The sequence below is a fragment of the Pelmatolapia mariae genome, linkage group LG23 (assembly GCF_036321145.2).
Source record: "Pelmatolapia mariae isolate MD_Pm_ZW linkage group LG23, Pm_UMD_F_2, whole genome shotgun sequence".
Taxonomy (NCBI): domain Eukaryota; kingdom Metazoa; phylum Chordata; class Actinopteri; order Cichliformes; family Cichlidae; genus Pelmatolapia; species Pelmatolapia mariae.
In genome coordinates, this window is record NC_086246.1 from 15416186 (window position 1) to 15433909 (window position 17724).

General features: G+C 42.5%; 1 protein-coding gene across 5 annotated transcripts in view; it reads right to left on the reverse strand.

Moving 5' to 3' along the window:
• Positions 1–17724, reverse strand: part of LOC134620304 (rho GTPase-activating protein 6-like) — a 105876-nt gene that overhangs the window by 5097 nt on the left and 83055 nt on the right. For 4 of the 5 annotated variants that reach the window (XM_063466386.1, XM_063466385.1, XM_063466388.1 and 1 more), the window contains 11 exons: positions 16714–16873; positions 12839–12910; positions 9583–9731; positions 9317–9445; positions 9026–9221; positions 7896–7951; positions 6276–6426; positions 6033–6181; positions 2599–2778; positions 332–423; positions 7–236 (listed from right to left, as the gene is read on the reverse strand). In XM_063466386.1, coding sequence (XP_063322456.1) covers positions 7–236; positions 332–423; positions 2599–2778; positions 6033–6181; positions 6276–6426; positions 7896–7951; positions 9026–9221; positions 9317–9445; positions 9583–9731; positions 12839–12910; positions 16714–16873 — 1564 coding nt within the window. Of the gene's footprint in view, positions 1–6; positions 237–331; positions 424–2598; positions 2779–6032; positions 6182–6275; positions 6427–7895; positions 7952–9025; positions 9222–9316; positions 9446–9582; positions 9732–12838; positions 12911–16713; positions 16874–17531; positions 17682–17724 lie in introns of those variants that run through there. The other variant, XM_063466389.1, reaches the window with a different exon arrangement.

Here is a 17724-nt window from a genome sequence, read left to right on the forward strand (position 1 = left end):
TCTCACCTTTATAACCCCAAGTGACAGCTCCGGTCTGCCCCACTAGAGAGTACTGTTCTGGGACGCGGTAGAGCTGCTCACTGGCCGGGCTCCCTGGTTCCCCTCTGCGCTCACTCAGGACCGGGGAGTTGTTATCATAAGGGGACACTTCACCACTCGACGCCTTGTTGGAGTCGCTGGACGAATGTCGCTCGCTCAGGACGAAGGGCTCCTCTGGCTGTAACAGGTCCGGACTCCTGTGGGAGGAAAAAAATAATTAAAATGGGTTAAAATAGTCGGAGACTGAAGGAAAGGGAAACACAAGACTAAGCGCTCTATAGGTGTAACTCACTGAGATGCTTTTCTCCTCAGAAGGTAGTCGACCACATCTGGATCGGTCTCCAAAAGGCTCATTAAAACTTCGTTTTGCAGATCAGGAGGAACCTGCATAAAACAACGTAAGCAAAATAACTGAATACTTAAAATCCACCCACCGCTGCTGCATTTATCTTCTAAAGAATGGTCAGATCCTTGTAGTCCTTTCTACTGCAAGGATATCAAAATGTACTGGATTTCTAGTAATGAAAACTTTATTTTTCCCTTTTGCTTGCCTCAGTATGATGGGAAGAAACGATAATAAGTTAATGATGTGCCTTGTTACCTTCATTTCCAGTGGACTTCTTAATCTGATCTTCTAATTAGCTGATTTTTATGCTTATCAGACATGCGGATTAAGATGAAGAGCACCGTCCAAAAACCTAACGTCTGCAAATGACTCCCATCCTGAAATGCTTTGAAAGTAAATGTCGCTCACTAACAAATTCAGACATAAGCAGGTTACAAAACAACTTTCAGATGTCATTCATAGAACTTGAGCTGCCTACAAATCTGTTTTTACTCTCTAAGACTGCGCAAGTCAGTCCCAATTCACTTTATGCGATTAATGGCTCTTCATTGGCTTACTGCAGGAATGTAAGCCTCCGTGGCAGATTACAAAACATTAGAGTTTCAAAGTTGCGGACCTGAAATGACCCAAACTGTCTTCCCGTTTGAGGGACAGAAAAGAACAAAAGCAACTGATGAGGCAGTAATCTGTGTAATACTGTGACCTCTTCTGACAGCAAATAAAGGATTTAATGCATGAATGTTCGGCTTTTATTTTGGAAAAACAGGTTCAAGTATCTGGATGAAAACTTTAAGACCTTTTTGATTCCTCTGCATATTTGGTTCAGTCAGTTTTTTGCTTTTTTGTTTTTCTAAATTTTTACTTTATCTCATCTTTTCCTTCTCGTCTGTCTCATTACCAAAGGCCAAATTCCATTTTCATCAGCACACAAGACACAACAGAGAAGATTTTCATCCTATCCTGTGCTAAGGCCTTGAGCCACCCCCTCTCTCCTACTGACCACCACCTTTATTCTTCAACCAGCATGAACTCCCTAGTTTTCAGTAGTCTTCAGGAAGAGTTCTCCAGGCTTCTTGAAGGACTTTCAAAGCTCTTCTTTAGATGTTGACTGCCTTTTATGTCATCTCCCCCCCAAGGACTTGGGCACTTGGTGGGTCTGTGGTGCCTGATTGGGCATTTAAGAGGGGTTGTGGTCCAGGGTGGCTTGGGCCTCTTCATCATGTGGCGGGGGCTCTGCCAGGGTTTGGGTGGTTCTCCGGGGTCTGTAGCCCCATCTTCGGCTTGTGCTGGGGGAGCCAGCCTCCGGCGGGGTTGGCTGCTCGCTGCCTCTGGTCCCCTGACACCTCCATCCCACCCCAGAGCTCCGTCTGGGGCCTCCCTCTTCCCTAGGCTGGGGTGGACGCATTGTTGTTGTCGGGACGTGTGGCCCTGGATCTTCAGCTCACTTGTGTGCCGTGGACAGCTGGGGCCTCCTGGGTCTTTCCCTATATGCCTCTGCCTCTAAGTCGGGTAGTATTATTGCAGTCTCTCACCCTCAGTTTTCAAGTATGGTCTATGACAAACACTCACACACAGACACTCACAGCCTCTTTATCTCACGCACATACACACACACAGCAAAATTGTATATTGGTTTGTGTACCCCCCTCTGTTTTGCCTTTTTGGTGCTGTGTATCATATGATTGTGCCTTTAAACAGAAGCAGCAGTTGGACACCCTGTTTACTTCACCCTCAACTTTTTTTAGCCCTTTTTTTTTCTATTTCTCTGCTTTTTTCTCTTATCTTTCACCAGTCTGGCTTTTATCCTCTGTCTGCTCTAGAATAACATCCACAGGACCTACAGAGCAGGCAACCATATGCCGTATGGTTGGAGAGCAGTAGGCCTGGGTTTGAGTCTGACCCGTGGTCCTTTGAGGCATGTCTTCCCCTCTCTCTCTCCCCGCTTTTCCTGTCTATCTACATTATCTGTAGCCAATAAAGGCTAAAAGACCAAAAAAATAAATCTTTTGAGAAAATTGTCAAGTACAAGGGCTGAACTGAAAATGCGTGGAAAAAGCAGCCGAAGTCCAAATGAAACCCAGGGAACTATTGCTCAAGACCACTTAAAAAAATGACAACAAAGATTGGCTCCTTGGAAGCAAAACAGAAAGAAATGGAGGGTTGCTCAAGACTTTTGCACAGTATTTTATTTTTAGAAATCTTCAGCGACTGACCATGAAGAGTGCTTGGTAGCTGGCGATCATCTTTTCCAGCACGGCGATGACGGCCGTGCTCTCCTCGGCCCTGGCTGAGCTCTGGACAGTGAACTCCTTGTCTGTGCTCTTCTGCTTGTGGAGGAGGTTGGGACCAAAGATGGTGGCGAGGTTTAAAGCTGTCATCTTGTTCCCTGTGATCTGGGACACAAATGTATCAACCTATTAATAATGGCTCACTCAGTAATTCCTCAGGCTCAGTCTTTTACTATTAATTTAAATGAACTGCAACCGTATGGTAGGCCAAACTAATGAAAAATTATTTTTCAATACAATTCAGTTATATTATATTTATATAGTGCCAAGTCACAGTAACAGTTGCCTATGCGCTGTATACTGTAAGGTAAAGACCCCACAACAACAGAGAGAAACTCCAACTATCAAACAAGCCCCTTTGGGCAAACACTTGGCGACAGTGGGAAGGAAAAACTCCCTTTTACTAGGAAGAAACTTCCAGCAGAACCCGTCTTTTTTTAACAATAAATTTTAAATAGGATTTCATGAACTAGAGACATTTTTGTTTTTCAAAGGGTGAGAAATAACAGAAAAATTCGTAACGCCTATTTATAAGAGTAACAACTTAATGGACAGCATCAAAGTTTACATAGAAGATTAATGATTAGTTGTAATCAATACAACACGGAAGACTCGGAATGGTGTTGAGGTGAGGTCGAGGGGTTGAGTTATGTGCTACTTTAACAACAGTCGCCATGCGTGCACGCCATGTGTTTCCTTTGTGTTCTCCCTTGTGTTCTTGTTTCCTGCCTGTTTTTCCGGTCTATTGGGTTTTTCTCTGGGTCTCCACCACTACTGTGCTGGCGTTTGCCCATGTATCTACTTCAAGTAGACGTGAAAGCTGCGCGCCATTCAAATGGTAAACAAACCGGTTCATATCATCAAACACTCACATATCAAAAGTGCTGACAACCCAAGTTTTAGCTAGAATATTACAGTAGATGGGTCTGTGTGTTTGCATATGTGTGTGTTTTACCTGGAGGTATGATTACAATATTTGTGATATTTAATTTCCATCCATTTTCCATTTGTGTTGAAATTCAAAGTGAAAAACAATTTTTAAAAGATAAAGAGCAAAGGCTGCATCACAGACACCAGGGACAATTTTTTCATTTCTCTTCCATATTAGGAGATTTTTTTTTTTTAATAATTCCAAAAGAACTGCAGAAATGATCTTCTGTAATAACACAGACTTGGGAGTTCTTCCTCCCACTTTCTCCTCCCTCTCACATTACCATCTCTCATCCATTCCTTTGGAAAATCTCCCTTCCAACTTCTGTGCTGTGTTTCTTATCAACACCCGCCCCTCTGCTTTTTGTCACTTTAAGCTGAAGATAGATGAAAACTAGCATCATGGGGGTTTCTGAACACGAAGCGCAGGCGAGCACGACAGCTGTCTCTGGCTTTCTCTGGGTTGTGTAATAGTGCATGTACTTTTGGACAATCGACATCTAAAATTAAAAGTCATTTAAAGCTTTGACAGCTTTTTAAAATACAAATTTTTCTTCTTTTTTTTTTCCTTTTTTTTATATTTCTTGTTGAGTTTCCTCCCTTTTCCACTCCCAGTCCCAGCACAGAGACGAGAACCACAAAGCAGCCAAGGAGTGCTGATATTTTCCTAGATGAGCTCGAAGCAGTCCGACTTCCTGTCAGAGTTGCGGAGAGAGATACTAGAGCCACGAAGGAAGAATCATACGCATCGATGTTTGGGTTCATTCTCTTGTGTATATAGACACACGGAGACAACAAAACAAAAATCCATCTGTGTGAACGTGTGTGCCAAAAAAGCAGTCTTTCACACGTAAACACAGCAACACACATTCTCCTGCAAAAGATAATGAAAGTATGCATCACCAGAGACAATAAACTTTCTTTCTCAGTGCACATACACAGATGTCTTCAGAAGTTTCCATACAATCATTATGGACATGAATGTCATGGTAATTTTGGGCTTTTAATGATTTCTTTGAACTGTTCTTTTTCCAGGGAGGATTGTTATACATATATCTTGGATTTTCTCTAATCCACACAGGGTCAAAGGTATACATACAGGATCAAATTCACACACCCCCCACTAATATTTTGTAAAATGTCTCTTAGCAAGTTGCACTTCAACCAGGTGCTTTTGGTGACCATCAACACGTTTCTAGCACAATTCTTTCTGTATATTTCACCACTCTTATTTTTAGAATTCATTTAAATTATTTGGCTTCCCGGCACTAAGCCGGATTTTAAGCACAGTCCACAAATTTGTATTTTTTGAAGTTTTGACAAGTTCAGTCCAAAAGCTTAATGGGCAACTTCTAAACAACTAAAGATATTAGGATGTGTCAGCACTTTGCCAAGATCTGGAAGAATACCCAAACTGTCACAATCAGATGAGAGGAAACAACCCAGGAACCACCAAAGCTCAAGCCTGCCACGATATGGAGACCACTGGAACGCCAGCGTGACTGTCCACAGTGAAGCGTCTTACATCGCCATGGATCGAGAGGGTGCCAATGATGAAAGAAGCCCTTGCTCCATAACAAACACCTTAAAGCTCAACTGACATTTGCCTACTAGAGAGAGGTTTTATGGTGAGACCAGACAAAGACTGAGCTACACTGAAAAGAGGTATGTGTGGAGGAGTAAATGTGAGGCTTTCAAACCTATGAACACTTTACAGCTGTCAAGCATGGTAGCAATAGCATCATGTTCTGGAGCTGTTTTGCTACCAGTGGTAGTGCCACATGGCACAAAGAATAATGAAGGAGGAGGACTACCTCCAAATTCTTCAAGGTCATCCCAGTATGAAATGCCCAAAACACCTGGCATAGGAGGTGTCCAGGAGGCATCCCAGTCAGATGATTAACCACTTCAACTCCTTTTGACATGGTGGAGCATCGGCTCTACTTTTTTGCTTTTTCTGTGAAATTTTGTACCGAAACTATCTTGCAGTGCAAAAGTTCACAAAAAGTGTAATAGGGTACAATTATTTGATGACTTTTTTTCTCCCAACAATCAAGTCTGAACAGTCGTACGTACACTGCAACTTTACCGGCCAAGTGTGCTGGAGAAAGATGCCGAAATATTTACTTTTGCAGACTTCCCCAACTTGGAGTAGTTGGCCCAGTCCAGTCCCCAGCCTAAATTGCAAAATTTGAGCAATGCAACCGTTGACACTATCCCCGGATGTTATAATCACTACTAAGCTATTTAGTAATCTTACATCAGTGTTTTTGTAGTGCTTGTGCTGTTTCTGGAACATATGTACAGAATCCACCCACGCAAACTGCTTCCTATCACTTCTTTGGTAATTTCTTCCCAATGAGGTGGAACCAAAATGCCATTAAACTGTCCACAGGCTCTACATTTGGATGTTTCAGCCTGTTGCTCACCTCCTGCCCGTCTTTATCTTGCTGGTCATGGGCATGATCAGCCACAGTGGACAGGAACTCCAGCAGGCGGTGAAGTGTGTCACTATTGCATGCTGGGAGAAGGTAGATCAGCAGTTGAACGACACTCTGCTGCTCATATGAGTCCAACACTGCAGTGCGCAAGGAGAAAAAAGGTGTCAACGGGAGGTTAGGAATAAGGAGACAACAGAAGGGAAAGTGGGAGGGGTGGGAAAAGACACTTACATGTGGTGTTAATAAAGGCCGTGTAGAGCTCCTTGGTTAGGAGAGGGTCCGGCAAATCCCTTAGGAACTCCTTCAGCAGAGCAGCTACATCGTGAACACTGTACTCCTCGTCTAGCTGCACATCAATGCCACGATCAAACTCTTCTCGCAGCTGAAGGACAACCAAGAAACAACAGGCCGAGGGGAAAGAAAGGAAAAGGGGCACTCAGAAACATCCTCTGCACACAACAATGGACATTATATTCTAGGTAGTGCACACGCCCACAGAAACTCACTTCCTGCTGGTCCTCCAAGTGACCTGCATGACTCTCAGCTCAAACTCGTTTTACCAGTACAGATTAAAATCTGTTCCATCTGACCTTTGGATGACTTCTTCAAAATTACAAAGCCTATTTTGTTGCCATGACAATGGGTTGTCTGCACGTTCACTAATGTGGTCGTTTTTACACGAAATGTACAGCAAATTAAATTAATAAATCCTTTTGTCTTTTACAGTCTGCTCAAATGTGATTGGTCAATAGCACTCAAACTATAGACAGACTACAAATAGAAATCGAAACACTTCCTACACCAAAAAACCTGTGCATTGCTTAAAGACCCTATATATTGATATGCAGGTAATGGCAACATATTTTACTTTTAAAAAAGCATATATTTTTTCTTTTTCTTGTTAGCTGGTCTCTATAACAATGATACTGTCAATTTGAAAAACTCTGATAAAAAAAATTATTGTATCACGCAATGAGCCATCATTAACCATCACGTGACTTGCAGAACAGGTTGCAAAGTGCAACTTAACTGATGTACAAACTAGTTAATTGTGCTCTAGAGCGTCGTACATCTGCTCATTGTACCTTAAGCTTAACATTTAGCAAAAATTCTTACGACAAAGCTAGCATTTGTTTCATCTCAGTCACCACACCTCTGCTATGATGGAGACCTGAAAGTCACAGATGTTTTCTCCGAGGCTGCCAGTGAATGAGTAACCTCCCCTCCCTAAGTGCCTTTAGTTTTCTGTAACCGCTACAAGTGCAAGTACATGCCAACAAAACACGCAACAGATTATATAAAAATTATGCCACCCACACTGATTGCTCCATTTCGTTTAACCCCGATTTATTCATTCTTTCACTGTGTTCATTCAAGTCAAAGGTAACGGATAAAGAGCGGTGTAGGAGTTTGTAGAATAACTTTATATTTGCTTGAATAATAAGAATAAACTCTGCTGGATCACTGTATTTGTATACTGTGAGGCTGGAAAATTCAGTAGATCAAGCTTTGCTAGCTTAAATGGCACATTTTAGTGCAATGTGCTGGTTTTAACACGTTCTATTCTTGGCAACAACATTTTGTTTGTTGGTGTTGACTCTTGTGAAAGGAAAGAGAAGTGTGAAGAACATTTCACACCAGAAACTTTCACTTTCTACAAAACAGGCCTCTGATTTATTGTTGGGCTTTTTAGCATGGCGCTGTGCATCTTGTTTGTGGATGTCATAAAATGATACTTTCATATAAAGGACAATGGGTTACTGATGAGTATAAAACAACCCAATTAAGGCCCTGTGAGAGATGTTATACCACATGAAGGAATATATTTTACTACATGGACAGAATACTGACCTGTCGGACTCTCTTCTTGGAGCTTCCAACTCTAAAGATCCCCACAGTGTGCAAACCTGAAGTATTAAAAGTGCAGAAATAAGAGAAATCAGACACGGCTTGGTACATGTAGAGTCCCAATTCTGAAGAGGCAGGGACACAGAAAACGTATCAAATGTTTAAACTGAGACATTTTACTGTTTTATAAAAATATCAGCTCATTTTGAATTTGATGCAGCAAGACGTCTCAAAAAAGTTGGAATAGCTGCAAGAAAAGGCTGGAAAAGTAGCGCTTTTTCAGCTAATTAGGTTAATTGGCAACAGGCCAGTAACATCATTGGGTGTAAAAAGAGAGAGTTTCTTAGAAGTAAAGCTGCATCTATAAATTCTGGAAAGATTAATGTTGCTCAATGTGAAATTGTTAAGACTTAGAATTTCTACAAAACTCTGCACACAAAAGAACAAGGAAAATTTACTGGATGCTGGATGCCCGTGAACCTCGGGCCCTCAGGTGATACTGCATTAAAAAACGGTATTATTCTGTGTTGGAGAGCATGAGCTCAGGAACACTTGCAGAAATGCTTATACAGGTTTTAGATCAACATATGCTCCCATTCAGATAACATCTTTTTCAAGGAAGCCCTATTCATAATAAATTCATAATTCAGGAAGAGGATCCATATGCTGTATTTATTACAACAGCATGGCGTCAAAGTAGAAGGTCTGGATGCTGAACTGGCCTGCCTGAAGTCCAGCTGAAAACATTTAGGGTATCGTAAAACAAAACATACGACGAAGAAGAACCAAGTTTGAACTAGAATCCCATACCAGACAAGAAGTCCAGCAACTGGTCTCCTCAGTTCCCAGACATTTACAGACTGTTGTTAAAAGAACAGGTAATGCTACACAGTGGAAAACATGGTCCGGTCCCTACTTTTTTAAGACATGTTTCTGCCATCCAGGTCAAATTGATGTTGCTTTTTTTTCCCCTAAATAGTAAATTTTCTCAGTTTAAACATTAAATATGTATGTTCTATCATGGTTAAAATATGGGTTTATGAGATTTCCAACCTGCGTTCTTTTTTTATTTACATTTCAAACAGGATCCTGATTTTTGGGGGGTTTGTATGAGCGATTAAGCAGCTGCTCACCATATTTTTCGATGTGCTGACAGCAACTATCGACGACCCGTGGCACCTGCCGGTAAATGGGATTCAGGCTCAGCCTTTTGTCCCTGTGCTTCTCTTTTTTACTCGGTGTTTCAGCTGGCAGAGAGAGCTGCAGCGCCTCAAGCAAGCGGGACTGGTTGTCGTCTAGGTCTGTGATGGAGTCCACTGACATGCCTCCCTAGAGGATAATCAACAAACCCGGCTGAATAGAAAAAAAACCCTCCACTTGATCTGTGCGGGCGGCTCAGGCTATGACGAATTTCAATGCCTCACCCTCCTGCGCGCTCGTGGGGCAGCTTCAGGGGTGTTGGGCGATGTTGACTCATTAGCCGTTTCCGATGTGGAACTTAGCGACGAGTTACTGCTGGATAACTCCTTGTTGGACGGCCGCTTGGTGGCAAACTGCAGGACACATGATTTAAGAGTTCATCTTATTCTCTGGAGTGCAAATACATTTGTCCCAAATGTTCCCAAGACTGAAGATGGGAATTACAAGACTGAACACACAGAGGGAGAGCCATACAGACGAGCTGACGGACCTGTAAAATGGACGATACGAGGTCTGAGGAGTCTTTGTGCTCCTCCCGCTGTGGAGGGTCCTGACGAAAAGAATCCTGTCGCTGCCTGTGAGCTCTGTCGTTGGCGATGACCTGGGACAGGGGTATACTAAAGGCCTGGGGTATGAATTCTGTGAAAAAGAGCCAAAAGATGTTGGAGGACGAGAGAGGGAAAAACAGGAAAGAAAACAAAAAAAAGGTTAGGGTAACTGAACTAATATTAGCTCCACGAAGAAATGGGAAAAAGAAGCTCCTTACCAACATCCAAAAATAGCTCTCCAGCATAAACAGTTAACAGCTTTATCACTTCTGCTGCAGCCTGCCTTTTACACACATGCAATGGAGGCATCTCAAACCACATTAACTATATCAGTAAAACTTTTATGGCACTACTAAAGAACTACATCTGTTTTCCAAAATAAGACATCTCAGAAAGTCAACCGACGTAAATCCGGCTACGACAGCCCACTAATTCTAGGGGCCTCTGACGGAAATAACACAACTTTGATGACGCTCACCCACGACGAGGTCAACTTCAGTTGGTGGTCAGCTTTGACACATACTCGATATGAATAATGGTTACTTGTTATTCCTTTGCTCCATTTACCCTAGTCTTACATAAGCCCAGAATTCAGTGATGGCACAACTGCAAAATAGCAACCCTGCATTCACGTGCTCCTCTGATGGTCCAGTTGTAACGCTGCCTCTCGGAATATGTCGTTTGCTGTGACGGATTGTGGCGTTTCTGCAAGCAGAGCTGGCACAGAGAAATGCTTGGTGGTCATGCCGACAGTCAACATCCGATGAGTCAGACTAGATTTTCGCTCATTCGAAGCTGCAAGACTGAAAAGTCTTTAACGTTTTTAAAGTTTAAAACAGTCATCAGCTTCTCATGTACTTCTGATGGATGCACACATGCGAGGGCCCAATTACGTGCAGTGCTGCCTTCAGAGAGGAATTATGTCATACTGGGCTATTGCAGGCTATATATTCCATTTACACACAATCCTAAGGGCTGAGCCAACAGCTGAGGGGGGGAGGAAGAAAAAAAAACTTGTCCAGCTGTGCGGTGTGTGTGTGTGAGAGAGAGCCGGAGTGAAGAAAAGAGGCAAAGGAAGACAGAGGAGAGGGAAAGCAAAATGCAGTCCACAACCACAAGTGAAAGGCTGTGGTTTATGAACAACACTGTGGCACAAACAGTTTGCTCTACAGTCGCTTAAATATCCAACACACACACACAAGCGTATGTGCTTATATCCAGTCTCTAAACCCCATAACATAGACGTGATGAGCAGCTAAACCACGTTCATCAAACCATGTCAGATCTTTATAAATCTTCCATTTTCAGACCTTTGGCGTCTCAGGAACACACACTTGATTTTCAGCACTTGGTTTTTCTCGTCACCAGTTACATTAACTGGTCTAAGTTCATGCAGGAGTCATCTCACAGCTTCAGGAAGCAGTAAATGCTCAACTCCCGGCACAATACAGCAAGACATAGTTGAGACCAATTAGCGTGTCTTTTCCTTAGAATGACAACTTGCTTGATGTTGTCTGAGGTAAAACATCCGCTTTTAACAAAAGAGACTGTAACAGCTATTAAACCATTTGCAAATGCAGTTTTGGCTGATGTTTGACCATCACATGTCTACAGATCAGATTACTGCAGCAGCATCACCAGAGACACAATTTTCTTTCCCCCCCTCTGTTTCTCTCTTGCAGAGAGGACTTAGAATCCTTTTGTGCTTGAAACCATGCATAAATCAAGCCTTCTGGGCTCAGTTCAAAGCTAAGTCCACCATGCATCACTTGATAACAACCGGACTTATAACACTATATTACTTATAACATCTGACAGACGTTATAAGCAATAAGCGTTGATCGAAGTATGTGCATTATTTACATCCCAACCTAACACTCACTCTCTAAAACCTGGAAAAAATGTACAATTTTGTGTTTTGGCTGCTGTTTTGCATCTTTTAACTATGCACTGCCATGCTGGCTTTAGCAGTTATGAGTAAATTTATTGTGTGTTTTGTCTCTGATTACAACAGCTTTATAAACTCAGGTGTGTTTTTCATTCATTCAGGAGGTTGACTCCAAACGCCACCCCATAGACTCCTAGGTTAAAATGTCCAAATTTACAGTGGAAATAAACATGTTTTCTTACTGCTAGCTTTATGCAAACTGTCTGCTAACCAAGTATGCTAGCAGTAGCTAACGACTAAGACAAAATGCTGTCTTTAACAAACTTTAATTGCATGTAATGTTTTGTCATTACTAGGGTGACCATATTTTTATTTCCAAAAAAGAGGACACTTGGCCCAGTCATGAAGAACTTTAATGATACTGTTTGCTTAAAGAAAATGTTAATATATTTAAACGATGCCTTCTCTGTGTGGTTAATGAATGGTGAAATAAAAAAATAGAATTAAATAATGGTACAGAAATAAGGCCCCATCTGTATAAGAAAAATACGATGGTATGAGGGAATTTTTTTTTGCAGTTCGTCTGAAAAGCTGCAGTTGGCATCTTTTAAACATTAATAGGCGCTGATGCACACAGTCTGTCCCGTCTGTGAGCGCAGAACAACCACTCACAAAGCAACTGCTCAGGGATGAAGTCACACATATGGGTCCTCTGTAGGAAAATCCGGACATTTTCATTAGTCTCGAAAATCCCCCCGGACGCCCTGGACAGAACGTGAAAAGTGGACATGTTCGGGGAAAAGAGGACGGTTGGTCACCCTAGTCATTACTAATTAGCTAGTAATTAGCTTTGTTCATATATCACCTTAACAGTAGCACTTTTCCTTATCATTAAGTGTTCTCACACATTCTATAACAAGATCCCATTTTCATTTTACGGTTCACTTCGCTCTCCACTTTAGCGTCTTAGACTAAGCTTTTTGCTCTTCCTGCCAAATATGCAGGGTTTGCTTAGCGCAGCACAGTGGCTGATCCTCAAAGCCAGTCCCCTTACAAGGAGTCACTCCACTAAAGCTAAATATAAACTGTTGAAGCCCAGTAAACAGAAACGGTTTTTGTAACCTCCCTGTTCACCTGCCCAAGGGGTGGAGACCACAGACTGGACCTCTATGTCTCACTGGTTGGGTGGAGGGAGGGAGGGGGGATGGAGACAGTCGTGACAAAAACAACTGAAGGCAATGAGACGCAGAGGGAGAAAAGCCTGTGAAATGGCAAAATATCAGAGTGTGTGTTAAAAGAACTTGGCGTACCTTTGTCTTTGCTTTTCTCTTTTGCGAGCGAGTCCAACTTCCTTCTCAGCGACTTTTTCCTCTTCTGTCCATCTGCACATGGGGGGAAAAAGGGCCAAAATAAATCACCTGAAACAAACGATTCCCATATCTGCTCTTTCTTATCTGGATTATTATATTTAATAAGCTTATGTCAGGAATGCAGACATGAATTAACTTCTGTGGTGGGGGAGGGAGGTGAGGTATCCATGCACTCAAATCCATTTAATGGAGCTGTCAGACAGGGTCAGCAACAGTAGTAGTCAGCACAGGAAAAAATGACTGTGAAAACACATTAAATCACTTATAGTTTTTATCTAGATTACCAAGTATATGTAAGGCTTTTCTTACCTCAGACAGCAGTACATGTCACAGCACCATATATGGGCGCATATACACATTCTTAGCCTGGTTTATCTTAATAAAAACCCTTTTCTGCATTAAGAGCACAGCATTGCCCCCATTCACTGCATTTACTTTCATAGTGATCTTTAGAGAAACAGCTGATGGGCTTTAATTTAACAAAAATAAAAAAAATCTCCATCCTGAAGAGGACATCAATGTCCATATGTGAGCTTTCCATCGAGGTATTTGACCGCAATGCTTTGAAAAGAGGAAGCCGTTTTGACGGCCGTCAACATGATGAATGGCTCCTGAATTTGCTGACTGATGATCAGGAAACTGTGGAAGCTGCGCCACGTGAGACTTGAAAGTCTTGGGATCCTCATCTTGTGGTGAGGAATGTCAGTTTTGTGGAAACCTCAGCAACTTTTAATGTTATCGTTCTGTCACTCTGGTATAAAAACGCAGTCCTTTTAACACGTGAGATCTTTCTGGGCTAATTCGCGGAGCCTCGATCTGCTGGTGTAGCAACCTCGGTTTGAACCGCAGATGTTCCCTTACAGCTGTGTCAAATGAGTCACTTGGAGGGGGGATGAGGGAACTGCATCCAGTGCACATAATGTGCTCGATGGTGGTGCTGGCAGCTTATGTCAGGGAGAAGGTTTGGTTTCTGATCCATTTAACCTGGCCTGAAACTTTAAGCGCAGCAGAAGCACAAAGTCTGGGAGAAAAGTAGGTGGAAACAGTGAGGGGCGTGAGACACCGCGAGAAAGAAAGCAGATGTTGTGATTGAAAGTGGGGGCAGCAAGAGTGAGAAGGGAGAGGAAGACAGAGGAAATGGTTTGGATTTTTGACAGATGATTTCCAAAAGCCTTGCGGAAATCCCCCCGAAAACGGCACACTCCTCTCCTCAGCTCGCAGCCAGTTGTGAAGTCGTACGATGAACCTTTGCTGTCTTTCTCTCGTCCCATCCCTCCTCGTCTTCCCAGCTTCTGTCTTCCTTTAATCCTCTCCTCGTTCTCGAAGAAACCCTAGAAACACGAGCCCTGCCTCTCGGTTAAATATCAGACACAAAACGCACGTTATAGCGGAGCCGAAACAGCGATCGGGCGCACACACAAAATCTCACACAGTTGAAATATTTCCCTCGCTTGCACATGGCGGCCGTCAGGGGCTCTGGAATTCATAAGCAACGCAGACAAGTACGTATTAAATCATGCTGGGGAGAGGTTTAACCTTCAGCTGGAATGCAAGCCCCGTATAATCCACTCACTGCACTGTAGTGCTGCTACAGCACCCACTCAACTGATATAGTACACAATGCTACCCTCACTGTGCCCCTTTGTGCACCTTAGCTTGTAGCAGAAACAGATTCAAAATTCTGATGTCGTATGATATTGTAAGTTTTAGCTGTCATTTTTATTGATTATTACCTTGCACGACTAAAGTAACTGTAAAGAACAGCAGAATGCAAAAAAAAAAAGTGCTAACTGCCCCAAAAAGAGTCAACTGAGAAATGTGGGGATTACCATTACAAGGTCAATTTTAATATGTGTCGTCTGCATGAGTTAACATGCAAGTTGATGAAACTGAAAGATGAATGACTTCTTAATTGGATAATCGTGGTGCCCGTGATACTAAAAAAAGATGATAAAGCAGGGTTGAATTTAGGGACTCGATACTTTGTGGTTTGTAAGACCTTCCGTATACGTGAGTAACATGACTACTTTAAAAACATCAACAGACCAACTGTTAAAAGACTTTGCCCAATCTTTCAAGGCGGGCCTTGATGAATTAGTGGGTGAGGTCATGAAAGCTGCGTTCATGTTATGCAGCCATGTGAAAAATAACATTCAGTGTTGTGAAAAACTAAGCCCACCCCATGATCCAGTAGCTTGTAGAACCAACTTCAGCAGCAATAACTTGAATTATTCATTTTTTGTACATTATCAGTATCCCACATCGCTGTGGAAGAATCTTGGATCACTCCTCGCAAAACCTTGATTCTTTTCTTTTTCAGAGAATCTGCTGTAGATTTGGGATCATTGACCTGTTGAATGATTCAATTTCAGTTGAGCTTTAGCCTTCGGACACATGGCCTCTAGAATATGCAGAGAAGCTCATGGTGAGCATAATGACTGCAAGGTGCTCAGAACCTGTGGCTACAATAGGCAACATAGGATGAATTTGCTTTGATATTCACTCCTGGGAAGATCGTGGCATTATATTAACACATGCTTGAATGCTAAAACTGCCTAAACGTCTGCTTTTATAGATGGCTTGATGATGATCAGTTAAGCCAGGGGTGTCCAACTCCAGGCCTCGAGGGCCAGTGGGTTTTAGATGTGTCCTTGATCCAACACAGCTGATTTAAAGGCTAAATTACCTCCTCAACATGTCTTGAAGTTCACCAGAAACCTTGTAATGAACTAATCATTTGATTCAGGTGTGTTGACCCAGGGTGATATCTAAAACCTGCAGGACACCGGCCCTTGAGGCCTGGAGTTGGACACCCCTGAGTTATTAGCAGCACCTGGATGCCACTACTCCTCTTAATTCCTATGGAAACAGTAAGGGTGTACCTAGTTTTAACAGGACTGCATATCTGCATATTTCTGAACTCCAGACTGATCGACTTCAGGACTACAGAGCTAAAATTACATCACTGACAAGTCCACTTTTAAAAATTCAGTAAGGGTTTACATTTATTAAAATTTGCAAACTTATCTTCCTAAATTGGGTGGGATTATATTTGTTTTCTCTGATATCTAAAAACTAATGCATGTGGACATTTTTAGGCTGGGCGAGACCAGTGGAAAACCACCAACTCCAGCAGTCTCACTGCAGTGCTCTGTCTGTGTTCGGAAAATGAGAAAATTTGACAAATTAATCCAAGTTTAGCAAAAGCTTAATTATCTGGTTTACAAGAGCAAAACACGGAACAATAAGGTCAACTATATCACTCTTGTGCACACCCTGAGACTTTTTAAATAGCATTTACAGTGGCTGCACTTGGCCTCTGCCACAGCGGAAAGGGAGTTTCATGTCGTTATGAGGACGGGAGGTCAACAGATACCAAGGCGAACAGGAAGCAACCGATCCCTATGTGAAGTAAGGCTTATATCTTTTGTGTGTTGTCACAACTTCCCCAAACATAGACCATACACGATTTCCCTTCAATACACTTGAGGGATGACAAGGGGATGTGGTCAGGGACTTGAGCATTGGCTGTACTTTATGGAACAATTAAAGATACTGCACAAGCTTGCACTGCAAACCCAGGTCAAGCATATCAGTTTGTAGCGCATGTAACCGAGAAGAGTCCTGGAGGCAATGATACATGCATTTGGTTTGGTAACAGTCATATAACTGTCAGGTTCTCAAAACCCTGATGTTATCCAAAGCACTTTGTTAGCTCTGAATGGGTGGGATATACTGATTTAAACATAAAAATGATGTGATGCTGTTTAACTCAAGTCTACAGTATGCATTAAAAAGAACAAAACAATCCCCACCTTTTGGCATGGTTATCTGACATCCCAAGTCATAGTCCTGGTGTAAACGGGTGAAGGCCACTTCCTGTAGCCGGGCCCTCTCCAACTCTGACAGGCTTTGGATGGCAACTGGCATCAGACGCACGCTCCGCCCCGACAGGCTGCTCCAGGTGAAATCCCCCTGGGAAGGACAAGTGAGACAAAACTTATACCAAAAGGAATGTTAACAGTATCGGGACATGGAACCATTTCATGTCATTTTACATTGCATTGCTGATTTTTATCGGTTTTCATATAAAGATGCACCAATTTTCCATGTTGCAAGTCCAGGTCAGAGAAGTTACCACATAAGTTATCATATGGTTAGGATTAGGGCTGCGGTTGGGGGTTACAATCCATCCTGTCACTTTCTATGTGTATCGAATATGGTTCCTCGTCCGATAACTCGATTGTTGATTGAACCCTCCAGTGACAATCCTGTTCTTAACTTTATTCACTTTCCATATAGTATGTTTTCATATGATAGGAGATACAGGTGAATCAAGCAGTCAGCTCAGTGGCTGCATGCCTTTTCTCCTGTCTTCCTCCCCTCCTTCCTATGAAAAGGGAGTTTTTCCTTCCACCTGTCACCAAGCGCTTGCTCAAAAGAGGTTGCCTGATTGTTGAAGTTTTCTCTGTATTACTATAGGCTCTTTACCCTACAATATAAAGCACATTGAGGAGATTGTTGTGGTGATTTGGTGCTATATAAGGAAAATTGCATGGTAAAAATATCTTCTATAATTTTGGTGCACTCCATGTCTGCTTTCACCTCGCTAATCTTGCCAACTAACACTCACTTCACCGGGTTTTCCTCTCCTGCTTTACAAAGCACACTTTAGCAATGCAAAACAGAGCTGTTCTTCTTTGATGTGGTCAGCCAACTTGTGATGAAGTCGAGCTCACAGACGCAAAGAGCCAGGCAGCGGCAGGCTGCAGAAAAGAAGCAGAGGTGTGAGGTGTGGACTAATTTGTAGATTTATAGAAGGTTTT